Source organism: Cyprinodon tularosa, unplaced genomic scaffold (assembly GCF_016077235.1).
Source record: "Cyprinodon tularosa strain WSP-4 unplaced genomic scaffold, ASM1607723v1 ctg241, whole genome shotgun sequence".
Lineage (NCBI taxonomy): Eukaryota > Metazoa > Chordata > Actinopteri > Cyprinodontiformes > Cyprinodontidae > Cyprinodon > Cyprinodon tularosa.
In genome coordinates this window covers 880,924-894,760 of record NW_024038899.1, presented here as the reverse complement: position 1 = coordinate 894,760, position 13,837 = coordinate 880,924, and the positions used below count along the sequence as shown (strand labels likewise).

At 40.0% G+C, this 13,837-nt stretch overlaps 1 protein-coding gene across 1 annotated transcript in view; it reads right to left on the bottom strand.

Annotated features, from left to right (window-relative positions):
* Positions 1-10,278: 10,278 nt before the first annotated feature.
* LOC119785160 (voltage-dependent P/Q-type calcium channel subunit alpha-1A-like) overlaps positions 10,279-13,837 on the bottom strand; it is a 111,557-nt gene continuing 107,998 nt past the window's right edge. Inside the window, exons 4-7 of the mRNA XM_038287605.1 lie at positions 11,297-11,388; positions 11,065-11,214; positions 10,595-10,782; positions 10,279-10,311 (exon numbers count right to left, since the gene is read on the bottom strand). Of these exons, the coding sequence (XP_038143533.1) occupies positions 10,279-10,311; positions 10,595-10,782; positions 11,065-11,214; positions 11,297-11,388 (463 nt within the window). The remainder of the gene's footprint in view (positions 10,312-10,594; positions 10,783-11,064; positions 11,215-11,296; positions 11,389-13,837) is intronic.

Genomic DNA, 13,837 nt, shown 5'->3' with positions numbered 1-13,837 from the left:
TTCAATTTTTGGCCTTGGGTTCCTCCTGAAGAGCTGGAAGAAGTGGCTGGGGAGAGGAAGTCTGGGCCTCCCTTCTTAAGCTGCTGCCCCCGCGACCCGACCCCGGATAAGTGGAGGAAGATGGATGGATGGATGGGCCATAAATAAATAAAAAAACTTAGGACACCCCATTACAAGTTTTGCAGTCTAGTTAAAGTTTAGACACTTGAAGCATAACATATGCTCCTTTAAGTCCCTGTGATGGCAATCTAAGCCTTTATAAGATGACTGATGGTCTGTCCCCTTCGACACTGGTCAGACAAACAGACCTGCAGCTTTTGGTCTCATGGCTCTGCTGTCGTTCCTGCAGTTAGAGGAACAGCTGTATAGCAGCCCGACGAAAGGCGATTGGCTTCAGTAGCAACACACTTTGTGCTGCACTGCTCACAGGGGATTATGCAATTTTTATTTTGGAGATTTATGACATGGCAGAGCCAGAAAAGAGGATTTAAAAAAAAATTGTCAGAAGAGGAAAGTAAGAGAACATTAGAATTTGATCGGAACAGGACTTGCAAAAGAGTACATTTGGGCAAGGTATTCCCTTCATGACAAGACCTCAAACCAAAACAAGGATGTCAAACTGATGCACACCTATTATTGGACATACAAGTGCTGCTAAAATCTGTTAAAGGAGGATTTTCACTAACTTTTTGAAAAGACCTGCCCTCTTGACTTAAAAAATATGCACATGCACAACCCTGTACCCAGTCTCAAGAAGGAACACTTCTTATTATGAACAAGCCCATTTCTCCTTGTGCACGCTCTGTTTGAAAGATGCTGTTTGCATCACTCATCTAAGCTTGCTTTCCAAAAGAAGATTCACCACTGGTAAGTGAAATTGGGGACAAGCACGTAGGACGGCGTTACGTAAACATATCACCAGAATGATTGACAATTAGGAGGACCACTTATTTTGATGATCCAGCCAGAAAAAGAACATCCTCCACTATACCTTTAATGTTAGTATTGTAACTTTGGAGCGATGGATTTTTGGCATGCAGCTTTAAAACAGGGAGAAGCTGATTCGCCTGATGAGCAAATAAAATAGTCTACGTGAGACGCAGACATACACTCACAGATAAATAAAGTTAAACAATACGGACCTCTTTAGAAACAAAAAAAATTGTTGTATTTGACAGGCGAGCAGCGAACTGATTGCTCAGTGTTTACACCAATTTTATTTTTGAAAAGGTCCTGTAGTGGGAGTGTGACTCAAAAACTACTTGGTGCTGCTTTTTTTAAGGAACAATAAGAGATATTTAACCACTGGCTGAGCTTTTAAGCTCTGTGTGAAGACCAAAACAAGATGTGTGAAAAGCCACACCTCTGTCCATCTCCACTGTAACTGTAACTCCGCCCTGATGCATCACCCCATTCCTTCGCACACACAGCCTTGTATGCACATATTTGAAAAGAAGAAATACACAGCAAAACATCATTACCATTAAAAAGATCATGTCTAGTGAAGAAGTAACTTGTAATTTTATAATAACATTAGCAAGCAAGAAATTCATTGTAGAGAATTACCTCTCCTGTTTCTAAATAACTGCGTAATTATTCATTTTAGTTTTTATAGTAATAGTATAGTGTTTGCTGACTGGTTACTTAGTAACACTGCATGAAAAGTGGGATTTTCGTCAATATGCGGCACTGTAGATTGTCGTGGAACTTCAGGTTAGCGGCAGTTTACGACAATTTGCAGGCTTCGCCGAAAACTCCCGTAAATTGTCAGAAATTGACGTGGACTCTCTTAGGCAGTGTTCCCCCCATGCCTCCCCCCCATGGAATTCTAGGGGAGGCTTTAACATGTAAATGAACATGCTGTGAGCTATACCAGTGATTCTCAAATGGGGGTACGCGTACCCCTGGGGGTACATGGAGGTACTGCAGGGGGTACGTGAAGCTTTTCAAAATATATTTTAAAAATCAGTAGGCTCCTCATAATAAGTCTTGGGAGAAATTATTCTGTAAAAAGTTCGATAGAATATAAATGTGTGTTCATGCACTGCATTTTATATTCAGTATTTAGTTTCAATATCCTTTAAAATAAAACGGACCCCCCACCAAGTTAGTTTGACCCACGGACCCAGCGCACTTGTCAACGACCTGTCGTTAACATGGTTACGCTCTAACTATGGAGACGTGGCTAAAGCGTAGCAGCAACGCTGCTGAAAGTGCAGATGAAGTTAAAAAGAAGGCAAAACCAGAGCCAACGAAGTACAGAACGTACATGGAGAAGTATGCTTTAATGGGATTTACGTCCACGATCTCTGAACCCCCCCAGGCACTGTGTTTTTTTTGCGGGGAGAAATTAGCCAACACTAGCATGAAGCCAGCGCACCTCCAGCGGCATCTCACAACAAAACATGGATGTCACATTGGTAAGCCACCGGAGTTCTTCAGGAGGAAACTTTCTGAGTTCAAGTCATCCCAAGCCACAATGCGAAAAGCCTCCACTACATCAGGCAAAGCCCTGGAGGCGTCTTACGCGGTGTCTTTGCTTGTTGCTAAAGCCAAAAAAACCGTTCACCATAGCGGAAGACCTACTGCTCCCCGCTGCTGTTGTATTGGCCGAAACTATGCTGGACAAAAAATCAGCGGATACATTAAAAACTGTGCCTCTGTCTAATGACACAGTTTGCCGCAGAATAGATCACATGGGCACAGACATTGTCGAACAAGTTGTGGAGAAACTTGCCGACTCATTTTCACTGCAGATGGATGAATCCACAGATGTGAGTGGAAATGCGCAACTTGTTGCATTTGTAAGATACATTGACACAGACGACATCTGTGAACACATCCTATTCTGCAAAGAAATGGAGGGGCGAACAACCTGAGAGGACATTTTTAATGTCGTTAACATGTTTTTCACTGAAAACGCTATCAGCTGGAAATCCTGCAGAAGCGTCTGCACAGATGCGGCTGCATCAATGACGGGCAGCGCGAAAGGGCTCGTAGCGCGGATTAAAAAAGAAAATCCCCTCATCAAGTGGACGCACTGTGTGATACACAGGGAAGCGCTAGCGTCCAAGAAAATGAGCCCTGTGTTTCACGATGTTTTGAACGACAGCATTAAAGTTATAAACTTCATCAAGTCAAGGCCAATTAACAAACGTTTGTTCCGCAGCCTCTGTGAAAATACGGGAGCTGAACACACTGAACTGCTCCTGCATACTGAAGTGCGCTGGCTGTCTCGTGGAAAAGTACTGAACAGGCTATTTGAGTTGCGAGCTGAAGTGCACACCTTCCTGACAAAGCACGGATCTCCCCACGCCACCTTGTTTCAGAACACGGACTGGCTTGCAAAGCTTTGCTATCTGGCAGATATATTCAGGAAACTGAATGAACTGAATATGTCCTTGCAGGGCAAGGGCACCAGCATCCTGAACCTGTATGACAAGGTGGGTGGTTTCCTGAAGAAAGCAGAGATGTGGAAAAGGGCATGTGATCAGGAGGATTTCACCTGCTTTCCTCAGCTGGATGCTTTTCTCTGCAGTGAGGATGTGGCGACAGCTCCGGTGAAGTTAGTCATAGTGGGACATTTGGCTAACTTGATCAGTGGTTTTCACTCCTACTTTGCTGACATGGATGAGAAATCTGCACAGCTGGATTGGGTGAGAAATCCATTTCTCTTGTCTGAAGCAAACAGAAGCAAGCTTCCTGTCAGTCATCAGGAAAAACAAATGGAAGTAGCATCTGACCGTGGCCTGCAGATGAAGTTTGGTGCATCCACGCTCACACAGTTTTGGGTGTGTGTGAGGCAGGAGCACCCTGAGCTGGGACAGAAAGCTTTGGAGCAGCTGCTACCCTTTGCATCCACATATTTATGTGAGGCCTCCTTCTCTGCAATGATGCTGATCAAAACAAAGCAAAGAAACAGACTGTGCCTGGAGAAGAGCTTGATCACTGCAGTTGCCTCCCTGCCAATAAGAATGACAAAGATCCTCAGTGAGGTGCAAGCCCATATTTCTCATTAAAATATATTGAGTAATTTTTTTTTCCTGTTCATAAATCACTGCCTGTTACATACTGTTCAAATCAAATCAAATGTTCAATGCAAAGTGATTAAAGTGCAATCTTCTTTTTTTTTATCCTAAAAGATGTAACCTTTATTTTTTTGTAAGCAAATCTTTATTTAAGTTAATTTATTTTGTAAACAAAATATAATTTATTTATAATTAAGTTATAGATTTATTTCTGTGAACACATTTTAGTTATTTATATAAATATTCAGTTTTGTACCATTACAGAGACCATTATAAATTAGCAGCATTAGCAGCATATTTCAGTTTTGACTGGTTTTATGCCTTCCTGGTGGTCACCGTCTTCTGTTTTTCTTTTTTCTTTTTACATGCAATGGTTGGAGTATGGATCAGTTGTTTGGCTTTAATAAATAAGACAGTGATTTTACAGCACTGTACCTCTTTTTTCTTCCAAAAATGTTTTGCCTGTGTAAGGGGGTACTTGACTAAAAATATATTTTTAAGGGGGTACATCACTGAAAAAAGTTTGAGAACCACTGAGCTATACAAATGCAAACCAGGGTTGCAGGGGGGGGGGTTTACCCCAAGTGACATCTTTCTGGGTAAGAAAATCTCTGATACATAGAGATCAGGCTCAGTATAGCCTCTTACATTTTAGCTTGAATTGATTTATTTAATTAAAGTATAGAGACCAAAACAGATCTTTAGCTGACAGAGCAATACATTTAGAGCAGTAATTATAAAAAAAAAAATTGCATTTAAGATAAAAAATAAAATGTTGTCTGTCAATATGCTCAATTCACAATTACTTAAGTGGAAAAGTTTCAAGAAATGAGTCTGAGATGATTTACTTTATAACATGGCGCATTATCCTGTTGGAAGTAGCCATGAGAAGATTGGTACACTGTGGTCATAAGGTCCGGCCAGGTCAAGATCCGCAATTGCAATCGCACCAAACAGGAAAAAGAACATAGACAAATTCCGGTTCGTCAAATTAAAATATAGCAGCAACAGATCGGTGACTAGAAATTATAGCACAATTCTTATATATATATATATATATAAAAAAAAAAAAAAAAACTAACACCGTTTATTTAAATGATTGGATCCAAACTATTGGTTATTCACCAACGAGGAAGCAGATTTCTCATCTCCATCAAAATATTTATTTTATACCGAGGTACTTAAACTTTAATCAAATCCATTCAAAAGAAACTTCTTATTACAGGAATGAAAAGAGATGCTGAGTTTGGAAGCAGTTTTGAATTATCCTTATCCCCGTTACAAAAATCTACAAAAATATATATATATATTTGGGCAGAAACTGAACATATGCTGGATGATGGTGGGATTTTTTTAATATGTCATATTAAATTAAGCGCTCACAGGGTTCATACAGGAATGAGTGACTCTAATTTAATGCTATTTTAATGCTATTTGAAATGATTTTAATGCCATCAACAAGAACCATGTACACAAGTTATTAGTGTACATGAAATATGAAGGAGCTGTAAGCAGAGTTCCATGACTCCTGTATGTATGTAAACACACACACATACACACACATATATACGTATATATATATCCTCTAGCTTTTTCTCCGCCTGGAGCGATATAATATATCTGACGAAATTGTTTTTATAAGCATTTTTTATGAAAGAATTATAAATACTTCGATAAACATATTTAAATAATTTTAGTGCCAATTAAGGCCTTGACAAAAAAAAAAAAAAGAATGATTTTTTAATTATTTTTATTGATCCGCGGACACCCTGGTTCATCTCGCGCATGCTCTGTACGATCTCCAAGAAACTCAGAGCGGCGGGGCTGGATCCACAGTGGAGGATGTATGCTTTGCTTTGTGCAGGCGGTCTGGAGCGGAGTATGTGGGATTTCGGGGTAAAACTCCTCTTGGACGCGATGGCGACTCTGCATCAAACAAGACGAACTCAAAGAAGAGATGCTAGCGGTAAATATATGTTTGATTACTGCCTGCTAAGCTAAAAGCGGCCTAGCCTGAGCTACGGCTAATAGCGGCTAATAGTAGCCTTGCAAGAACAAGCTTTATTAAAGTGTATTTTTTGTGATTCACAGGAAGCAGTACGCCGTCTTAACAACTCGGAGACTAATTGCAGGCGCTATGAACCGGAGCAAGGGTAAGATTTAAAGAATATGCTTTCATTCTGCGGTAAAAGGAAATGGATACCGATCATAGATGTACATTTTGTTTTCACAGACCTCCTATTTGCTCTGAGCCATCTCGGCAAGTCCAGATTTGCACAATGTTGATAAAGACGACATTGTGTGTAAGTGACTTGTTTTAATGTTTTCTCCTTCCTTGTTACTGTGACTTGCGTTTGATTTTTTATTTATACCACTCTCATTTAATTGTTTTCCAGCTGCCTGTAAGACGTATTTTCAGACGGTACGCAGGAGCTTCAGATATACGCAGCCAGCCAACATGCTGCGTGCGGAGGCTATCTGCTCGGAGTCGGGCCAGAAGAAAGAGGGTAAGACTTTATTTGGTGACTATTTTTCAGGTGCATTGATAGATGTGTTGTGTCCATACGCAGTGCGCTGATTCATTGTTTTTTTTTCAACTGCTGAAAGCGAGGCAGAGTGTGCTAGCAGATGAGGAAGTGGAACTCTGGAAGTCCGCCTTCCTCGGCGGTGTCTCTGGATGGATTGTACGGTCGCCGCCATTTCGTAGGCCGGATCTCACTGAACTCTGTGTTAAGCTGCAGTCCCGGTTAGAAGCGATGCCGAAGTACAGGGCCACGCACAGTAGGCGTCTGCACATCGGACCTGCCTCGGAGGGAATGCTGCCAGTTACCTCCAACCCCGAGGAAGCAAACGGACCGTTCACGGACTTTTAATTTTTAGAAACGCATGCGTTGTATATAGTTGTGTGTGTTTTAATAAAGCTCTTTCTTTGCATAAACAGCTTCCTGGCAAATCTTCATTTCCTGTATAAATTCATTCATGTCATTGATGGGAGCATAATAATTGTGTAGTAGTGTAGGATAACATAAATACACACCATATGAATGAATAAATATATGAATGAATAAATAAATATATATATATATATATATGAATAAATATATATATGTAAATTTATATGTAAATATATATATATGCCAACCAATCACGAGCGACTTTACTTGTTTAAAAAGAAGTGGTTCCGTCCAATACTCAGTAAGAAAATTAAAGCCTGGCGTGGCCACGTGTGGTTTTGCTGCCAATCACGAGCGATTTCATTTGTTTGAGAATAGTGGTTTCAGCCAATACTGAGAAGGTTATTCAAGCCAGACCTGGCCAGCCGCGCGGGTTTGCTGTATTCATATGCTAATTAGGGCCATTAGTACAGCAAATCACTCTCCACATACGTCATGGTACGTTTCCGACAATTTGTGGCACGACAAACGCGGACAAGCACGGGTTGCAAATTGTCGGAAACTGACGAAAATCAGGCAGATCTGCGGGAGTTTACGGAGACGAAAATCTCACTTTTCATGCAGTGTAACATAGTTACACTATGAAGGCAGTAGGATAGATCTCTAAAAAAAAAAAAGCAATTGAAGTCAGCATCTCCTATGCTATGCTACACTGGCAGAGGCATTTTATGGGCTGGGAGAGACTAACCCCCAACGGTTAGTTTCCACGTGACACGCATGAACTTACATCTAAAAAGATACCTTCAATTCTTCGCAATTCTTTTTTTTTCTTCTTTTTTTTATGTAATCAACTTTTGCTCCTGCAAACAACTAAATAAAAACCTCAAAAGGATTTTACTTTCAGTATAACTAAAGATATCACTGCATTCCTGTCTCACTGTTGCACGATATAATTTCACACAATATAAAAATAAACAAATCTACATACATTTAATTATACCTAGCACCAGTAGTCTAGTTTTTTTTTTTTTTAAAGGGGGGATAGGGAATCTTATACAATTTTTTTTGGAAGCATACATAGCCTAATTAATATAGATTTTAACCTAAAGCAATATGCATGGTGTGGTTGTTACATGTCAGGTACGCCGGTCATTGACATTGACTAAGGCACTAAGGCACAAATTTCCCATTGGGATCAGCTTTATTAACCTCGTTAGACCATCCTGATCTTGCGAGCTTTCAAGGTTTCACTCGCAAATCAGTCTGCAGACTCCATTAAAGAGAATTTGGAGCCGTTCACCAAACGAACGTCCAATCAGCGTTGGCTTTGAGGCGGGTTGAGGTGTTACGCAACGAGAAGCGCGACCGTTCAGTCTAAAGAACATGGCAGCTTCAGCCGATGAAACTAGCGTTAGCGTGGCTATTGAGCAAGTTTTATCGGAATTACAGAGTATTTCTTCACTGAAAGAAGAGCAAAACACTGCTCTGTAGGCTTTTCTCAGAGGAAAAGATGATTTTGCTCTTCTCCCGACTGGTTTCGGCAAGAGTTTGATGTATCAATTGGCTTGTGCCTGGCTTGTGGTTGTGTTTTCGTCGTCGCTCTGTTAGTACGTCATATGCTTCGTTGATCTGATTGGTTTATTTGGCCCGTCTATCACCAACATAGGCCAATCAGCTAACCAGTATTTTCGTCCCTTCCTAAAATTACTTCAACGGAAGGTTTCCAGATGGATATGCGGAGCAAAACCATCTGGCGGAGTCATAGCCATGGTAGGCCACTTATTTGATTCTATATATAAAGCTCAGGCTACTCGTAAGCCCACAGCCAGCCGAATGTTGAAAGGGCAATATTATTGCCATTACTGTTAATATATAGTAGACATTTTACACATTCAGTAATAAAATGTCACAGGGGATAGTTTGGGGGATGGTCAACTCGAGTACTGCCCAGCACGACTTTCATCCCTATAAAGATTTTTTGTCCTTTAAATGAAAGTTTGCCTGCATTCTTTGTTATTATGTCTTGAGAAATTCAGCACAAATCATGAAACAGATAAAATTCTGAGCCAGAGGGGGACTTTGGTCCAAACACTTTGCCGTTTTTAATTCTGCTTGACTTAGCAGCCCTCATCCTCCAGGGGGGATTTATTTGTCTTTTTAGAGTTACAGAGTTTTCTTTTAACAGACACAATCATATTTTTTGTCTGGCATGAAAAAAAAAACTATGAAGCTAATGTTTAGATAAGCAAACAGAGAGTTAAAGAGGAAAGTCATACCTGTAAGCAGGGAAACCCAGTGACCCAGTTATCTAAACTCAAACCAGAAAAAGAATACACCTCATATCACGCTCTGACATTTGAAACTGCCCCTTGTCTTGATTGAGTTTATAAAGGCATAAATGCAGGAACTGATGCAACTCAAAAGAGAGTTCTTAAATAAAATGTTAAAGGAGTTGGGAAAGGAAGGCACGGCATGGCTATGAGTAATGGCCAGTACAGTCAGATAGACACTGGAATGGTAAATGAGGTACTATGATGGAAGAATCCAATAAAAAACATTAAAAACTGGAGAGCACATTTACTCTATCACAATAAACTCTTTAAAAATCAAGACATTTCTTTAGAATAAAGGAAAACTGAATCAGCAACACCTTTAAGGATTTTTGCAATCTCTGCTGAATGTGCATAAAGTACCTTAAGATAAATTTATGGCCTACTACGAAATGACTGCTTGGCAGGTAGATGGCATCTAACGGTTGCTATGGCAACTTTGTGACTGCATACATCAGACTTTACTGCAGCTCTCACGATGTAAATGAACAGATTACAACTACCTTAGAAAGCAGGCCTCTCTTATCCTGGTTTTTCACAAATTTTGTTGATTTAACCGTAGTAATTTATTACTGATTTCACTTACAATTAAACCAGAATAAGAACATAGCTTATTTTTAACTGTCTGATATTATAGAAGAATAAAGCTCTCAGATTGCAGAGCATTTTAGATAAACCAAGTTTCTTTTATCTGCCAAACATCAGAATGATTTTATAATTTTGTATTTTTGCTCTTAAATAATTCATAGCTAATCCTTCATTTACTTCTTATTAGGAAGCAGTGCAAGAATTCTTGCCAGCTCAGAACTGGTGTAACTCAGTCAGATTTTGAAATCCATTTTGCTCTAAAACAGATCTTCAGCTCTGCTCCAGGTCAATCCAAAACATTGACTGTTTTTCTACATCACCTGTGTTGCAAATTTGGCAGTAAGATTTGGGTCATTGTCATTTGGAAGACAAATTAATGGTGTAGCTAATTCTTTTGAAATTCTGCATTAATCCCCTCAAATTATGTCCTTCCCTCATTTAACACTTTATTATGTGGTGCACCAGCCAATCCTGCAACAGAACACCCAACAAAAAGCATCACAAAGAAACACAAAACACCACCCCAAGTTGTTTGAATTTGAAGTAAAAAAAAACTTTTTTTTTAATAGCCTATATTGGCATTTTTTTCACATTTTAATAATTATGTTGTAGCTGACTTAAAACAGGAAACGTTTCAACACATTTACTATGAGCTTTGGAGAGAAGAATTTTGGATGTATTTTTCTGCGACGGTGCACAAATATCTGCCTCCGTTTTAACAATCTGTACAATTATAGTTTGTTTATAGACTTACACTGTAGAGGATGTCCACCCAGCCTTCCATAGTGATGCACTGGAACACTGTCAGCACTGCAAACAGGATGTTGTCAAAGTTGGTGATGCCAAAATTAGGTCCGGTCCAGTATTCCTGGCAAACAGTGCCATTGGGGCAAGTCCTGGCTGGTAACTCGGAACCACATGGCCAGTCAACCACTCTTTCAGCTGAACAAAAGAAAGAAACAGAATGGCACAGAAAGACACTGATTGTAAGGAGGAAATATGTTGGTGACACATAAATCACACTTTTGTAAGCTATATTAAACTTTATCAAGCCAAAATAATACATGAAAGTTTGTTGTAATGTTACATAATATGGATAAGTTTTACATGTGCTGCTACTGCTGTGAGAAAAGCATTAATATCTGTAATCTAATCATGCCTTTGACATAAAAGAGTAAAGGAAATCAGCTGTGAATGTTCATCAAGTAAAGTTCATGCCCTCACCGCCAGGCTTGAAACAGGACTGATGGAACTTCCCCATGTAGAACTCCACCCCGATAATGGCGAACATGACGATGGCGAAGAAGAGCAGCAAGCCGATCTGAAGCAGCGGCACCATGGCTTTCATTATGGATTTCAGGACAACTTGGAGACCTGTGGGAGACAGAGACAATTAGATTTGAGCTTGAAAATGATCTGTGCCATTCATTTGATTTCAGTATTCAGGTGGACTTACTAGGAATCCCTGACACCAGTTTTAGGGGCCTCAGCACTCTAACGGCTCGCAGAGTTCTCAGGTCAAAGTCTGAACCCACCGTGGCCAGGATGCTGCAGACAGGAAGAGAAAAATATGATGTTTGCTAGAAGTAATTCAGCAGCAGATTGGGAAAAATGTAGAATCAACACCAAGCACTTCATGCTCATCCTGAATAATAAAACTCTACAGAAAAGAACTGAAGAAATGTTGGCAAGCACCTTCTAGTGTTAAGTTTATTTGACATTTATTATGATGTAACACATTAAATCAGAAATGTTACTATTCTGTTTAGATTAGGTTACACACTGTACACTGTTTAGATTAGGTTACACAAATCATTGCAGCACTTAGTGAACTTAGTACAATATTACCTTTTCCCAGAACCAGAACATTATCAAAGTCATGATGTTTTATCTTTTTAATAGTTTTTAATTCCCATCGTCCGTGTAAGAATAGGTCCACCATGGTTTGGAAGTTTAGTCTATTTATTATTTTTAAATTGTACCATTTTCTACATTAAAATTGCTCCGTAATAATCCCATATAACTAACTACTGTGAAGGAAGCAGGTGTAAGACCAAAATTAATTTTATTAAATATATAATAAATTAAATATATTTGTGCTCCAAGGAAATGGCAATTAGCTTTACTCCAGAGTGTCAAGAGCAAATTGTTTAATGTAGATTTCAAGGCTTTTTAGTTTTGATTTTGTGACTGTGTCAGGAATGCAGTAAGAATAACACAAATTATTTCATAACTATGATTTGGGGAGTGGCAGCCTAGTGGTAGGGGCATTGCGCTTGAGTTCAAGCCCAACTCCCACAGCTCAGGGTCCCTGAGCAAAAACCCTTAACCCTACACTGCTCCCCAGGCGCCGCACAATGGCAGCCCACTGCTCCGCAAGGGGACAGGCTAAATGCAGAGAGTGAATTTCGTTGCTATCTACTTGTGACACTGTAATGACAATAAAAGCTGTAAAAGAAAAAAGAAATTAAAAGATGTTTACCACTGTGGGGGCTTCCTAAGTCCGGTGATGCGCATGCTTTCTGCATTTGGGCCAGACTGAGGCCAGGTTTGTATTAATGCTGGAGTTTATTTTGGAGTAGTTGTTTGGTCCAGATCAGAATTCTCTGGTCTTTATTCACACCTGCATAAAATGTCTGAACTAAGAAGGGGCTAATTCTGGTCTGTTTGAAGTGGGTTAGGGTTAAGGTTACATTATGGGTCAGGACAACTGCATTGAGGACTAATTATTTTTGCACTCCACCCAAGCGACACCACCAATGTTTTACTCTAGTCAACACTTTCCAAACTACTTTCTCTATGATAATAATGTCTATACCATCGTTTGTGCTTCTCTTGGGGCCAGTTGTGAGTGATGAAAGCAGGACCTCTGAAACACAATAGCTTCCTCCATAAGACCTTCAAGCAGTTCTTAATTGATATATTCCAAAAGCCCTTCAACCCATCCGTCCATCCATCCATCCATTATTCCCTCCATTCATAAGACCTTCAATCCACTGAAATCAACAGCTTGATCAGAATTCCTCAAATCGCTAGGGATGCCAGGAGGAAAGTGTGTCCGCTGTCGCCATTCTAAGTGCTATATGAATAGTGTTTTTTAGCGCCAAAGGCACTCTGCATGGCCGCCGCTAGGAGTTTTAGCGATTCCCACAATGCCTTGGGTGACACACCATATAGACACACCCCACTTCACTGAGTTGAACAAAACTACATTATTGTGTGAAGTGAAACTGGGTGTGACACAGTGTACTGTCATTACCTTTACATGTCTTTGTTTATATGAAGGAGAGCTTCAGCTGCTTCCTTTGTGTATTTTTTTAGTTTTTGTATTTAATTTCCAGAAGGTTATAATCCCAATTTGACCAGTATCATGTGCGTGCCATGTAATGGCGTCCATAAAGCTCAAAGGTGTTCGGATTCACCATAGCAGTCTTGAGCTCCTTTCCTACCTTGGATAATGTTCTTAATGTTGACCCACTAAAGGTGAAGGGATAGGAGCTAGCAACAGGAGAGCTACAATTAGCTACAATTTGGGGTATTCGGATTGAACCAACATGTCCAAACATTACAGCCAACTCCAAAAATCCAGCTGATGATGAAAACTGACCATATCTTGTTACACATACTGAGTTGTACTTTGTCTCTTCCTTTGTCTTTGTAACATTTAAACCTCTGCTCATTTTACAAAAAATTGCAAATCAAATAAACCTTTTTGTTGTTTTTTGAGTTTTTCACGGCCCTAGGGTATGAGACAGGGGAAGAGACATGCGGCAAAGGACCAAAGGTCAGATTCAAACCCGTGTCGCCCGCGTCGAGGACTAAGGCCTCCTTAGATGGGTCGTGTGACCTAACCACTGAGTCACCTGCATGCCGAACCATTTCATTTTTATCATTCAGCAGAAAAAAAATCAAACTTAAAGGTAGCCTATTATGTCATGTGCTGTCCATTGCTGCCTCGATCTAAGATTAGAGATGTACACTCTGTGTGTGTTGCTTC